General features: G+C 36.8%; 1 protein-coding gene across 1 annotated transcript; it reads right to left on the reverse strand.

The window, feature by feature from the left end:
* Positions 1-2,934: 2,934 nt before the first annotated feature.
* On the reverse strand, positions 2,935-4,414 carry LOC118544556 (heterogeneous nuclear ribonucleoprotein F-like). The gene is given in 2 exon segments (XM_036106387.2): positions 2,935-3,135; positions 3,137-4,414. Coding segments are annotated over 2 exon segments (1,248 nt in total). The 5' UTR covers positions 4,327-4,414; the 3' UTR covers positions 2,935-3,077.
* Between the last annotated feature and the right edge of the window lie 10,732 nt (positions 4,415-15,146).

The following is a 15,146-nucleotide window of genomic DNA, read 5'->3' on the forward strand; positions in this document are numbered from 1 at the left end:
TATAGACCACAATTTCAGATCTACATAAAGAAAGGGAAAATGAGAGAATGAATAATTGATTGTAAAATAAAATCTAAGCAGAAAGAGAGAGAGAGAGAAAGGGAGAGGACATAAATCATCAATATCAGAAATAAAAGAGGGGCATCACCACTCATTCTATGGACACATTAAAAGGATTATAAAGGAATACACATAAAAGGACTATAAAGGGCCATGGATTTGATAAAAGATATGAAATGGACAAATTCTTCGAAAGACACAAACTACTGAAAATCATACATGGAGAAATAAATAATCTGAATAGATTATAGTGATTAAGTAAATTGAACCAATTATTAATAATTTTCCCCAAAAAAGTGCCAATGCCCCTAGATGGCTCACTGGTGAATTCTGCCAAACATTTAAGAAAAAGATAATATCAATTCTTACAATATCTTCCAGAAAACAGAAGCAGAAGGAATATCTTCTAATTCATTCTATGAGGTCAACATTACCTGATGCCAAAATCAAGTAAAGACACTGAAAAAAGGAAAACTACAAACTGTTATCTCTTATGAACATAGATGTGAAAATCCTCAACAAAATACTAACAAATCAATTACAACAATGTATAAAATAAATTATACATTGTGAACAAGTAGGATTTATTCCAGGATGCATAGCTGATTCTAAATTCAAAAACTGGTCAGTTAAAACCACTCCCTCAACAGGTTAAAAACAGAAACAAAAAAGAAAGAAAGGAAAGAAAAAAGAAAGAAAGAAAGAAAAAGAAAGAAAGAAAGAAAGAAAGGAAGGAAGGAAGGAAGGAAGGAAGGAAGGAAGGAAGGAAGGAAGGAAGGAAGGAAGAAAGAAAAAGAAAGACAAACCCATACAATCATATCAATTAATGCACAAAACCCATTTGTCAAAAATCCAACACCCGTTATTGATAAAACTCTTAAACTAGGAATAGAAGGGAATTTCTTCATTGTTATAGACCAGGTACAAAAACCCTACAACTAACATTATATTTAATGGCGAGAAAATGAACATTTTCCCCCTAAGAACAGGAAGAAGACAAGGTTGTACTCTCTCATCATTTCTACTCAACACTGTACTGGAAGACCAAACTAGTGAAATAAGGCAAGAAGACAAAAGAGGAATTAAATATATACAAAACTGGGAAGGAAAAACAAAATTGTCTTTGTTCACAGATGACATGGTTGCCTCTGTAGAAAATCTCAAAGAATTACCCCCTACAATTAGTAGAACTAATAGCAAATTTGCAGAAGACAATGTTAATATACATAAGTCTCAAATGCCTTTCTATATGCCAGTAATGAACAAATGGAATTTGAAATTTATTTCTGTGCCAGTACCACACTGTCTTGATCATTACAGCTTTGTAATATAACTTGAAATCTGGAATTGTGATGCCGCCAGGTTTGCTTTTCTTTTTCAAGGTTGCTTTGGCTATTTGGGGTCTTCTGTGGTTCTATACAAATTTTAAGATTGTTTGTCCTAGCTCTTTGAAAAATGCTGTTGGTATATTGATAGGGATTGCATTAAATGTGTAGATTCCTTTGGGCAGTACAGACATTCTAACAGTATTTGTTAATCCATTTATTTCTGTCATCTTCAAGTTCTTTTATCAGTGTTTTATAGTTCTCAGAGTACAGATCTCTTACCTCTTTGGTTAGGTTTATTCCAAAGTATCATGATTTTTAGTGGGATTCATTCCTTAATTTTTAGTGGGATTCATTCCTTAATTTAAAAAAGAATAATAAAATATTACCAAAAAAGTGAAGTACCTGGATATAAATCTAATAAAATATATACACAACTATATGTGAACAACTACAAAACTATGAAGAAAAAAACTACATAAATCTACATAAATGGAGAAATATTCCATGTTTATAGGTTGGAACTCAATATTATTAAATGTCAATTCTTCCCAATATGATCTATAGAGGCAATATAATCTCAATAAAAATCCCAGAAAACTACTCTATAGATATATACAAACTAATTCAAAAGTTTATATGTAAAAGCAAGACACCTAGAATAATCAACACATGCTAAAGAAGGACAAATTTGAAGGACTCACACTCTCAGTTTCAAGACTTACTATAAAACTACAGTAATCTGAAAAGAATGATATTGATGAAAAAATAGATATATAGATCAATGGAACAGAATAGAGAGACCAGAAATAGACCCAAACATATAAAAATCAACTGGTCTTTGACAAGAAGCAAAGGGAACTCAACAAAGGTAGTCTTTTCAACAAATTGTCATAAAACCTACAACAAAACCACACACACCTTGATACAAACCTTATACCTTTTACAAAAATTAACTCAAAATGGATCTTAGGCCTATATGTAAATTAAAACTATAAAACTTACAGAAAAAAAAAACGGGAAAAAATCTAGATGATCTTGAGTTTGACAATGAGTCTTTTTTTTAAATTTTTTTTATTGTGAAAAAATCTTTATTTTAAGAAAAAAATTTAGTTAACAAAAAAATTGAACAAGTTTCACTTAGCAAAATACACCCAAAAGGAAATCACAGTACAAAGAAAGTTTTAAGTCAAGGCCTCACCAATTCCTACAGTATTAGTAATGTGTCTCAATTTTCAAAACTAACTTATTTTTAAAAGCTTAAACTTAACCTAAAAGATTTTAAATGAAAACAAACTAGAATGAACAAACATGAGAAATGTTCCTCTTTGAATCAGGGATCTGCACCTTGAGTTTTCCAAAAAAGCACGTCTCCCCAATGTGTTCACAGTGATGTGGTGTAAAAGATCCATTTAATGTACTTAAAACTACTTTAACTCAGATAACATCACTCTGAAGTACACTACCAAAATGTTAATTGAGAAAAGCCGAAAATAGTTTTAGTTTACTCAATATCACATGCTAGAAGAAAGTTTGCATGAGAAAACACTGAAGAGGTAATTTTTTAATCCAGATTTCACAAACTCATGGTGCAAAATGGGTCCCACAGCTTCCTCTAGAGTAATAATTGCTTTTCACTGCTTGTTGGCTGCCTGTGAAAATGACTGCAGTAACTCAAATGCTCCTACAAAACTAGTCATATCCACCCATGCTGTTCTGGCCTCCATAGCCAGCCCCGTAACAGCCACTCAGACTGGCTCTCAAGGCCACTGTAAGTGGACTGGGCTGACACCCCCATGCCTTGCATCATCTGGCTGCTATATGCCCCATTGCTGGCCCCAGTTGTGGAATTCAGGAAAAGTTCTGTGTATCTGTGTTGCATGTTGGCCCGGTCTTTGGACATAGCTGCCACAGCTTCTTCGTGAGTGGCAAACTCGACATCGGCTTTGCCCATCACTCTTCCATCAGGGCCAATCTCAATATGGACTCTCACAGGGTTGAGTGGAGAGAAGAAGTTGTAAATGTCGTTCTCTGTGGCTTTGTATGGCAGCCCTCTCATGTGGACGCAGTGTCCAGTGGTACTCTGGACAGTGAACTCGCCGTCTCCGTATCTGTGGTCATACATGCCCGAGAGACATTAACTGAGGTCTCCCCCGAACAGATCAGTGGTGAAGCCGTAGCCATCGCTGAGGCCGCTGTACTCCTCATAGCCCCCACAGCCCGCACTATATGCACCAGACCTCATCCTCTCCAGGCCCGCTTGCTTGACAATGCCAATATACCTCCTGGCTGTGCCGGGGCGGTCACAGGGCCCCGGCCGCTGTACAGACATGAATTTCAGAGTGGGATCTGAGTATGACCTAACTTCCTCCTGACTGCTCTTGAACACTTCAATATACCTGTGCCCTATTCTCTCCTTGTGCTTCCCTAGGGCCTTCTCAGCTAACTCCTGGGAGGCAAACTGCACAAAGGCTTCTCCTGTAATCTTGCCCTCGGGGTCCACAGGCAATGTCATCCCATTTGGCACAATTTCCAACCCTGAGAAGAACTGAATAATTTCTTCCTTGGTGCATCCAAATGGGAGTCCTCGAAGCCGAATGAAGCCATCACTGGCGGTGTCGGCACTGTTTGGACCGCTGTGCTTCAACACCCAATCCATCTCGGTTCTGTGGGATTTGAACACCTCAGTGTACTGGTGTCCCATGCTTTCCCTGTCTTTTTTAAGGGCCATTTTTACATCATCTTCTGATTCAAGTTCAACAAAAGCCTCACCACTCTGCCTGCCTTCTCTAGTGTAGATGAAATGAACACCTGCAGCCCCATCATGAATTGTGCAGTCAGAAAGGAAATTCTGCACATCCTCAACAGAGCAGGACCAGGGCAGGCCACGGAGCTTGACCACAAAGCCTTCGCCTCCCTCGGGACCTAGCATCATGGACATTTGAGAGGACAGATGTCAAACAAGCTTGGGTGCAGCTTTTTGTGGCTCTAAAAGCAGGAGACAAAACTCAGACTGGCGCTCAGGACATGCACGCCCTTTTTTAAAAATTTTTTATTGAAATTCAATTTAGTGTATATATTTTGTTGGATAGACCCCTTTATTATGATATGGTGTCCTTCTCCATGTCTTATTATACTCTTTGGTTTAAAATCTAGTTTGTCTGGGGGTGCCCAGTTAGCTCAGTTAGTTAAGTATCCACCTCCTTATTTTGGCTCAGGCTGTCATCTCAGGGTCCTGGGATTGAGGCCCATATCAGGCTCCATGCTCAGCAGGGAGTCTGCTTGAGATTCTCTCTCTCCTTTTCCCTCTCCCCTGCCCCTCCCACCACTCACACACTCTCTCTCTAAAATAAATAAATAAATCTTCAAAAAAATAGATAAAATCTAGTTTGTCTGATATAAGGATGGCTACTCCAGCTGTCTTTTGATGTCCATTAACATGATAAATCATTCTCTACCCCCTCACTTTCAATCTGGAGGTTTCTTTGGGTCTAAAATGGATCTCTTGTAAGCAGCATACTGATGGGCCTTATTTTTTTATCCATTCTGATACCCTCTGTCTTTTGATTGGAGTATTTAGTCCATTTAGAGTAATTATTGAAAGATATGAATTACTGCCATTGTATTACCTGTAAAGTTGTTCCTGTAGACTGTCTCTGTTCCTTTCTGGTCTATTACTTTTGGGCTTTCTTTCCACTCGAAGTTTCCCTTTAATATTTCTTGCTGGGCTGGTTTAGTGTTCACTAATTCCTTTTAGCTTTTGTTTGTTTTGGAAACTCTTTATCTCTCCTATTCTGAATGACAGCCTTGCTGGATAAAGTATTCTTGGCAGCATATTTTTCCCACTTAGCATGTTGAATACATCATGACAGTCCTTTCTGCCCTGCCAGGTCTCTGTGGACAGGTCTGCTGCCAGCCTTATATGTTTACCCTTGTATGTTAAGGACCTCTTGTCTGGAGATGCTTTCAAGATTTTCTCTTTATCTTTGCAATTTGCAAGTTTCACTATAAATGTTTTAGACTTGACCTATTTTTGTTGATTTTGAGCGGATTTCTCTGTGCCTCTTGAACTTGAATGCCTGTTTCCTTCCACATATTAGGGAAGTTCTCGCTGTAATTTGCTCAAATAAATCTTCTGCCCCTTTTTCCCCACTCTCTTTTTCTGGGAACCCTATAATATGGGTATTATTTCACTTTATGGAATCTCTGAGTTCCCTAAGTCTACCTTCATGATCTAATAGTTTTCTTTCCATCTTCTTTTCAGCTTCATTATTTTTCATAATCTTATCTTCTATATCACTGATTTCTTCATCCTCATTTTTATAGCCTCCACTTGGGACTGCAACCCAGTAATAGCATTTCTAGCTCTAGCCTGACTAGATCTTAGTTCTTTTATTTCTGGATTCTCTGGTGTCTTCTATGCTTTTTTTAAGCCCAGCTAGTATTTTATAATTGTTGTTTTAAATTCTAGTTCAGACATCTAACATATCCATACTGATTAAATCCCCATTATGAGTACTACCTCCTGTTGTTTCTTTTGGGGTGAATTTCTCATTATTTTGTCAAGGAAAGAAAAAAGAAAAAACACAAAAACAACAATAACAAAAAACAAAAATAAAACAAACCCTATATCCTGGGTGTGTTTTGGTTTGCCTGTTAAAAGAAACTAGATATGGACTCTGAGAAACAAACAGGGTTTTAGAGGGGAGAGGGGTGGGGGCATGGGTTAGCTCAGTGACGGGCATTAAGGAGGGCACGTATTGCATGGAGCACTGGGTGTTATACGCAAACAATGAATCATGGAACACTACATCAAAAACTAATGATGTAATGTATGGTGACTAATATAACATAATAAAATAAAATTTAAAAAATAAATAAAAGAAACTAGATCTGAAAATGAGAGAAAGAAGAAATATATATAAATATATATAAAAAATACAATAAAAGGAAGCAAAAAATAAAAATATATATAAAGTATACATGAAAATTTTAAAAAGACTTGAAAAATAAGAAAACTAAAAAAATAATAAGACTAAAGAACAGAAATGCAAAGGATGTTATATACTGTTTTCCCCTAGAGCTGAAGCTACGCAGCCCTCTATGATCAGTAAACTTGGTGCTAACAAATTATTTTTGCTTGTCTTCTGGGGGAGGGGCCTATTGTGTTGATTCTCAGGTGGGCTTGCCCTAGTGGTGATGTGCCTCCAGACCAGCTCTGGACTCCACTAGGCGGTGCTGTTTTGCTCCCTGAAGGCTTTCAGCACTGATGGGTGGGATGAATACAGCAGTGCCCCTCTCTCTAGCCCTGGAGTTGAAAATTTGTGCCTCCCCCCCCAGCTCTTCAATGAGCCATCACAGAAGAACAATCAATCACTGTTTTCTCCCTGGTTTCCCTCAGGACTCTGCTTACCCTGCCTGTGACCAAGTGTTTTTTATCAGGCATACAACTGAGTTTCAAAACTCCAAATTTTAGGGACTCCCGCAGGAGAGACCAGCACTATTCTGCCAGGAGAGTGTCTCGCCACACTTCTGCCTTTTGCTGGACCCATCCCAGGAAAGCAGTCATACGACTGCACAGCAGTTTGCAGTTTATGGCAACACAGAGCAGAAAGCTAGCACCTAGACTCACTGTTCTCAGTGGCTTCCCCACGCCTATGCCTGGGAACCCTGTCACACTTACACACCACCTGTACTTCTGACACCCTGAGGATCCTCACACCGTGCCATCACACCTGGGATTCCACCCCACTTTGCCACCTGATCACCTTTAAGCCAGGCATGTCCTCACCGTAGCAGACTTCCAAAAGTTCCAATTTTGCACTCCGCTGCTTAAAATACTTTGCCTTAGCCTTCTTAAGCAGCTCCACCACTGTATCCTCAGCTATATCACTCCAGATTCAAGTCTCTGCAATCTCCTACCTTCCAAATGGTGGTTGCTTTTCTACTTGTAAACTTGCAACATTTGGTTTCTCAGAACTCTGACTGACTTCTCGGATGTTCAGAATGATTTGATAACTATCTAGTTGTATATGAGGAAAAAGACAAATTTAGGGTTGCTCTAATCCTCTGCCATCTTAACTCCTCCTTGGCAATCAGTTTTTAGATATAACACTAACTGCATATTCCATGAAAAAAATTATAAAGTTGCAATTTGATAAAAAAATTTTAAATTCTTTGTAAAATACAGTTAAAATCTGAAGACAAGCCAAAAATAAGAAGAAAATGTTTCAAAAATGCATAGCTGATAAAAAAAAAATGGTATACAAACTATACAAAGAACCTCTAAAACTCAACAGTAAGTAAGCAAACAACCCATTTTAAAAGGGGCAAATGACCTGAACAGACATCTCAGTAAAGAAGATACATAAATAGAAAATAAGCAAGTAAAAAGATATTAAACGTCAATTGTCTTTAGGAAATTGCAAACTGAACCAACAACGAGATACCACTCTGTACTTATTAGAATGGCTAATTTTTTTCTAAAAAAACTGACAAGACCAATTGCCAGCAAGTATGCACAACAGTCATGCATTATTGGTGGGAATGTGAAATAGTTCAGTCACTTTGGAAGACATTTTTCTAATTTTTTTACAAAGCTAAACATAGTTTTACCCTATGATGCAGCCATCATGTTTCTAGGTATTTATCCAACTGATTTGAAAACTATGTCCACACAAAATCCAACATGCAATCTTTATAGCTCTTTTCTCTATGATAGCACAAAATGAGAAACAATCAAGATGTCCTTCAATAGGTAAATGAATAAGCAAATGTGGTACATCTATACAATTGAATTTTATTCAGAAAAAAAAAAGAAAGAAAGAAAGAAATGAGCTACTAAGCCACAAAAGACATGGAGGAAACTTGAGTACACATTGCTAAGTAAAGGAAGCCAGTATGAAAAAGCTGCATACTGGACTACTACTTCATTCATAAGGCATTCCATTAAAGGCAAAACTCTAAAGAGGCTAAAAAGATAATTGGTTGCCAGGAATTCTGAAAGAGGGAAGGGGAAGTTGAATTTGAGCAGCACAGTGTGGTTTTTATGGTAGTGAACATACTCTTTGATACTGTAATATAGGATACATGATACTACACATTGGTGCATTTATGTTTATTGAATACTGCAGCATAAAAAGTGAACCTTAATGAATGCAAATTAAAAAAAAATAATTTAGGAGGTCAAAGAATCCCAGGATTGAAAGCAAAAATGTGATAAAACAGCCTCACTATATGTATAAAATGTATGAAATAACACCACTGAAGGGGTTGAGGGGGTAGGATGGGGTAGGTGCTGACCTAAGTAACTTCAGAAATGTGTGGATTCTGTAAGACTAAGGTAAAAGAGCAAAAGATACAGTCAACAGAACCTAAAGACAACCGACAGAATGGGAGAAGATATTTGCAAATAACATATCAGATAAAGGGCTAGTATCCAAAATCTATAAAGAACTTATCAAACTCAACACCCAAAGAACAAATGATCCAATCAAGAAATGGGCAGAAAACATGAACAGACATTTTTCCAAAGAAGACATCCAAATGGCCAACAGACACATGAAAAAGTGCTCAACATCGCTCGGCATCAGGGAAATCCACATCAAAACCTCAATGAGATACCACCTCACACCAGTCAGAATCGCTAAAATTAACAAGTCAGGAAATGAGAGATGTTGGCGGGGATGCGGAGAAAGGGGAACCCTCCTACACTGTTGGTGGCAATGCAAGCTGGTGCAGCCACTCTGGAAAACAGTATGGAGGTTCCTCAAAAAGTTTAAAATAGAGCTACCATATGACCCAGCAATTGCACTACTGGGTATTTAGCCCAAAGATACAAATGTAGGGATCTGAAGGGATATGTGCACCTGATGTTTATAGCAGCAATGTCCACAATAGCCAAACTATGGAAAGAGCCAAGATGTCCACCGACAGATGAATGGATAAAGAAGACATGGTATAGATATACAATGGAATATTATGCAGCCATCAAAAGGAATGAAATCTTGCCATTTGCAATGATGTGGATGGAACTGGAGGGTATTATGCTGAGCGAAATAAGTCAATCAGAGAAAGACATGTATCATATGACCTCACTGATATGAGGAATTCTTAATCTCAGGAAACAAACTGAGGGTTGCTGGAGTGGTGGGGGGTGGGAGGGATGGGGTGGCTGGGTGATAGACATTGGGGAGGGTGTGTGCTATGGTGAGCGCTGTGAACTGTGTAAGACTGTTGAATCACAGACCTGTACCTCTGAAACAAATAATACATTATATGTTAAAAAAAAAAAAAAAGAAGAAGATGGTAGGAAGGGAAAAATGAAGGGGGGAATTGGAGTGGAGGGGGAGATGAACCACAAGAGACTATGGACTCTGAGAAACAAACTGAGGGTTCTAGAGGGGAGGGGGTTGGGGGGATGGGTTAGCCTGGTGATGGGTATTAAAGAGGGCATGTACTGCATGGAGGACTGGGTGTTATATGCAAACAATGAATCTTGGAACACTACATCAAAAACTAATGATGTAATGTATGGTGATTAACATATCATAATTAAAAAAAAAGTTCAAGAATAAACCACAATTAGGGGCACCTGGGTGGCTCAGTCGTTAAGCGTCTGCCTTCGGCTCAGGTCATGATCCCAGGGTCCTGGGATCGAGCCCCACATTGGGCTCCCTGCTCCTTGGGAAGCCTGCTTCTTCCTCTCCCACTCCCACTGCTTGTGTTCCCTCTCTCGCTGTATCTCTCACTGTCAAATAAATAAAATCTTTAAAAAAAAATAAATAAATAAACCACAATTATTCTTTAAAAAAAAAAAGAGAGAGAAACTATACTCTCACTGATCCTACAGAAATGGATCAACAATAGCACTACACATGAATACTGAATTAAACAGCTAAATAAATAGATGCCGAATGGGGATAGCCAGGGTCCTTACTGTAGGAGTGGGAATTTACAGATAAGCAAAGGAAGAGACTAGAATGATCCATGTAGTAATAGATTAGAATTGGAGACATGAGTAGGAATTCATGCTTGGGTTCATATAGATACACAGGATTCTGTATATGAATATCTATAGATACATATATAAATTATTATATACATATATATGTGTAAAAGACACACACTTATTTCCATGCTATGTCAGTTAAGAGGGCTAAAAGCAATGACACCCCAATAGCAGAGGTACACTTAACACCTAGATCTTGTTTTGTAATACCATTTCCCAATAAAGAAAGCCAGAGGCCCACGGAGAAATTGCTGATTCTAGAACTGAGGCAGGAAATATACAAGGTGAACCTGGAATATCTTGTAATGCCAGAAGCTAGCGAGTGCTCAAAACAAAAATAAAAAGCCAACTACGTGAGTATATGTGTATGTCAAAGGAACACAGGAATCCACTGAAAAAGTTGCCCAGTCTAATCATAAAAAAAAAAATCAGACAGATTTCAACTGATGGATATGCTAGAAAATACAAGTAAACTTCAAAACTATCAGTGTCACCAAAAACAAAGGAAAGCCTAAGAAACTGTCACAGTCAAGAAGAGCTTAGAGAGACATGATGAGAAAATGTAATGTGGTATCATGAATGGGATCCAGGATCACAAAAAAGACATTCAATAAAAACTAGGGAAATCTAAATAAAGTATGGTATTTTTTTAGTTGGTAATAATTTATTAATATTGATTCATTAACTGTAACAAATGTGCCATTCTAATGTAAGGTGCTTATAATAGGGAAAACTGGCTGGGGAATATTATGGAAACTTTCTGTACTATATTCGTAATTTTTTATAAATCTCAAATTGTTATAAAATTAGAAGTATCTTAAAAGGTAAATAAATAAACCACCATGTAATTTCCTAAATTTTTGTTTCTTTATCTCTTACTGACCTGTGATATAACCAAACCTGCAAAGTCCTATTTTAGACCGTTGAAAACCTCTCACAAACATTAACAATTTTGATACTCATTATCATCCTCTACCTAAAATAGCTATTATTGTTATTCTTATTTTATAGAGTAGGAGAATAAAAAGATTTTATGTGCTTTCCTTATGGGAATTCAACAAATAAGTCATAAAGATAGATTTCAGACTCTATCCATCCTCCTTTAATTACACCATTCTGTTACACACTTAGCCTAACACCAAATTACTGACATAGTCTTATGTGCATCATCAGTACTTTACACTGGGTTTTATTAAAAATAGACTCAATAAAGTATGTGTACAATAATCAATGCTTCATGTTTAGGTTTAAAGAAATTTATAACTGAAAGAAGATTCAGGAATAATCTTTGCAGCTTAAGCCATTTTACTTTGAGAGGAGGAAAATCAAACTCAGAAAGGTAAACTAACTTGTAACTTCATTGCACAACTAGTTAGTATCTGCACCAGAGCTGAAATCCCATTCTGATTTAAATCTCTGGTTCTTCCTCCAACAGTATGTGAGTTTACAGGATGTAATCCTGGAAAAATTTCTTTATTTATGGTGAAAGACTTATGAAGCTAACTGCTATAAGAAGTGTAAGATTCTTAAAAGTTAAAGCCCCTAAGCAGATGTTGCCTAAAGAGCACGAAAATAAAAATTAATATAAACCAAGAAAGAACAGCTGTAGATAACTACTCCAGGGCATTAGGCTGAGCCATATGAAGTTGCTGGTTTTAAACCTTTTTATCTGCAAAAGTGGTCAGTTTCGTGTGGTTTAGCAATAGTTTCTGGCAAATGGATTAGCATAGGATAATGTAGTAAAACCCAGGGGTAAACCTGCCTATCATATTGTCTACATATTAAAATGGCACCAATTGTATGAACCTTTATGTAAGTATTAAAAATGACATTTATATATTCATTTATTTAGTAAGTATTTATTGAGCATTTTCTATGTAAGATATTGAGGTTCATGTTTATATGATTAAAAAGATGAATAAGATATAACCCTTGGGCTGAAGGAGAATATTAATCTAGTGTGAAGACTAAAATATGGGCATCGACATAATAAAACAAAAGCTCCTCTTTACTAATCAAATTGCAAGAGGAACTATATTATATCCTTACATGGATATCTCATTTTAATACTTTAATAATCTTCAGATTAAACAAATATTTCATTTTCAAGTGAGGAAACTGAATCTCAGAAAAGTGCAAAGCTTCTGCACAGCAAAGGAAACAGTCAACAAAACAAACAGGCAACCCACAGAATGGGAGAAGATATTTGCAAATGACACTACAGACAAAGGGCTGATTTCCAAGATCTGTAAAGAACTTCTCAAACTCAACACCCAAAAAACAAATAATCAAGTCAAAAAAATGGGCAGAAGACATGAACAGACACTTCCCCAAAGAAGACATACAAATGGCTAACAGACACATGAAAAAATATTCATCATCATTAGCCATCAGGGAAATTTGATACAAAAACAATGAATCATGGATCACTACATCAAAAACTAATGATGTATTGTATGGTGACTAATATAACATAATAAAATAAAATTTAAAAAAAAAACACACATTGAGATACCACCTTACACCAGTTAGAATGGCAAAAATTGACAAGGTAAGAAACAACAAATGTTGGAAAGGTTGTGGAGAAAGGGGAACCCTCTTACACTGTTGGTGGGAATGCAAGTTGGTACAGCCACTTTGGAAAACAGTGTGGAGGTTCCTCAAAAATTTAAAAATAGAGCTACCCTATGACCCAGCAATTGCACTCCTGGGTATTTACCCCAAAGACACAGATGTAGTGAAAAGAAGGGCCATATGCACCCCAATGTTCATAGCAGCAATGTCCGCAATAGCCAAACTGTGGAAAGAGCCGAGATGCCCTTCAACAGATGAATGGATAAAGAAGATGTGGTCCATATATACAATGGAATATTACTCAGCCATCAGAAAGGATGAATACCCAACTTTTACATCAACATGGTTGGGACTGGAGGAGATTATGCTAAGTAAAATAAGTCAAGCAGAGAAAGTCAATTATCATATGGTTTCACTTATTTGTGGAACATAAGGAATAGCATGGAGGACATTAGGAGAAGGAAGGGAAAAGTGAGGGGGGCATCGGAGGGGGAGATGAACCATGAGAGACTATGGACTACAGGAAACAAACTGAGGGTTTCAGAGGAGAGAGGAGTGGGGGGATGGGTTAGCTCGGTGATGGGTATTAAGGAGGGCATGTATTGCATGGAGCAGTGGGTGTTATATGCAAACAGTGAATCATGGAACACTACATCAAAAACTAATTATGTAATGTATGGTGACTAACATAACATAATAAAATTAAATTAAAAAAATTAAAAAGAAAAGAAAAATTAATTTAAAAAGCTTTCTGCAAGGAAGTTAAAGGCATGTGATAATGTACTCAGAGATTTAATAACTTTTAAATGAAATGTTCATGAAAGTTAACACAGCAGAATTAGACTCATTTTAAAATGGAACTACTTTGTTATGATTCTGAGATTTTTTTCATTAGTCTGTGATATGAGACTAAAAGTACAATTTCACACAACAAATTAAAACATCTTGAGTACTCAAAAAAAAAAAAAAAATACAGTGCAAAGACTCAGGCAAGTCACGGAGTTTATAAATGCAGAGCCAGTGTCCGAGCTCAGGTCTACAGGCCTCTAAAGCCTTTTGTTGGAGAGGTTGATGAAAGGTAAGATGCGTTCACACCACTGAGGAGAGTGTGAATTAGGAAACTGTTGGTCAATATCTATTCAATCTGAGCATATGCATACTCTATGTTCCAGAAATCCCATGGTATATTTTTCATGATAAAAATGTTTTCAAAGAATCAATTTTTGGCTTTCCTTATCCTCTTTAGTTTATCCTTGTTTTTTCATCATATTTTTGCTTTTGTTTTTATTACTTTTCTTTGGGTTTAATGTTATGCATTTATAAATGTCTTAAGTTGAATGCTTACTAAAAGTTTTCAGTTTTTCTTCCTAGCTAATTTAAGCATTTATAGTTAAATTTTTTCCTCAAAGTAATATTTTGATTGTATCCACAAGTTTTGATACATATTATTTTTGTTAGTATTCAGTTGTGAACATTTTCCAATTTATTTAGGAATTCTTCTTTGACTTCAGGTTAATGTAGAAATGTGTTTTTAAATTTCCAACTGTTCAGGGACGTATTTTCATTTAAGTTGTTGTTGATTTTTTTATTTAATTTCATCATGATCAAAGAATACAGGCTAAATGGAAAAGTCTGACACATAAGCAGTACAAAAACTCATGTCAGTGATCACCTTTGGCTGATTGGTATCAGGAAGAAAGAATAGCCATCTATGGAAACTAAAAAGGAGGTGTTAAACTAGGCAGAAAACTCAGAAGTTGTTTGCTAGATTATCCAACTTCTGAATCAGAAGTCATGAAGAGCTTCAGTCTTAGCTGGAGTTCTCCTAAAAAGCAGAGCCTGCAACCAAAACACAGATGCTTGTAGTTTATTTGGGAATGTGATCCCAAGGAGCAAGATACAGGAGAGGGAGAGTGAAAAAGGTAAATAAGAAAAGGCAATACAGAAACGTGTACCAGGTTGGCCACCCCCAGGGCCTGCATAAGGTTCCTATAGGGACCTTCACGGGATTCCTCAGAACCCTTGTGCACTATTGGTGGGAATGTAAATTGGTATAGTATTATGGAAAACAGTATGGAGATTCCTCAAAAATTAAAAATAAAACTACCATAAAATCCAGCAATCCCATTTCTGGGCATATATTCAAATGAAGGGAATTTAGGATCTAAAAGAGATAG

The sequence above is a fragment of the Halichoerus grypus genome, chromosome 11 (assembly GCF_964656455.1).
Source record: "Halichoerus grypus chromosome 11, mHalGry1.hap1.1, whole genome shotgun sequence".
In the NCBI taxonomy this organism is placed as follows: Eukaryota; Metazoa; Chordata; class Mammalia; order Carnivora; family Phocidae; genus Halichoerus; species Halichoerus grypus.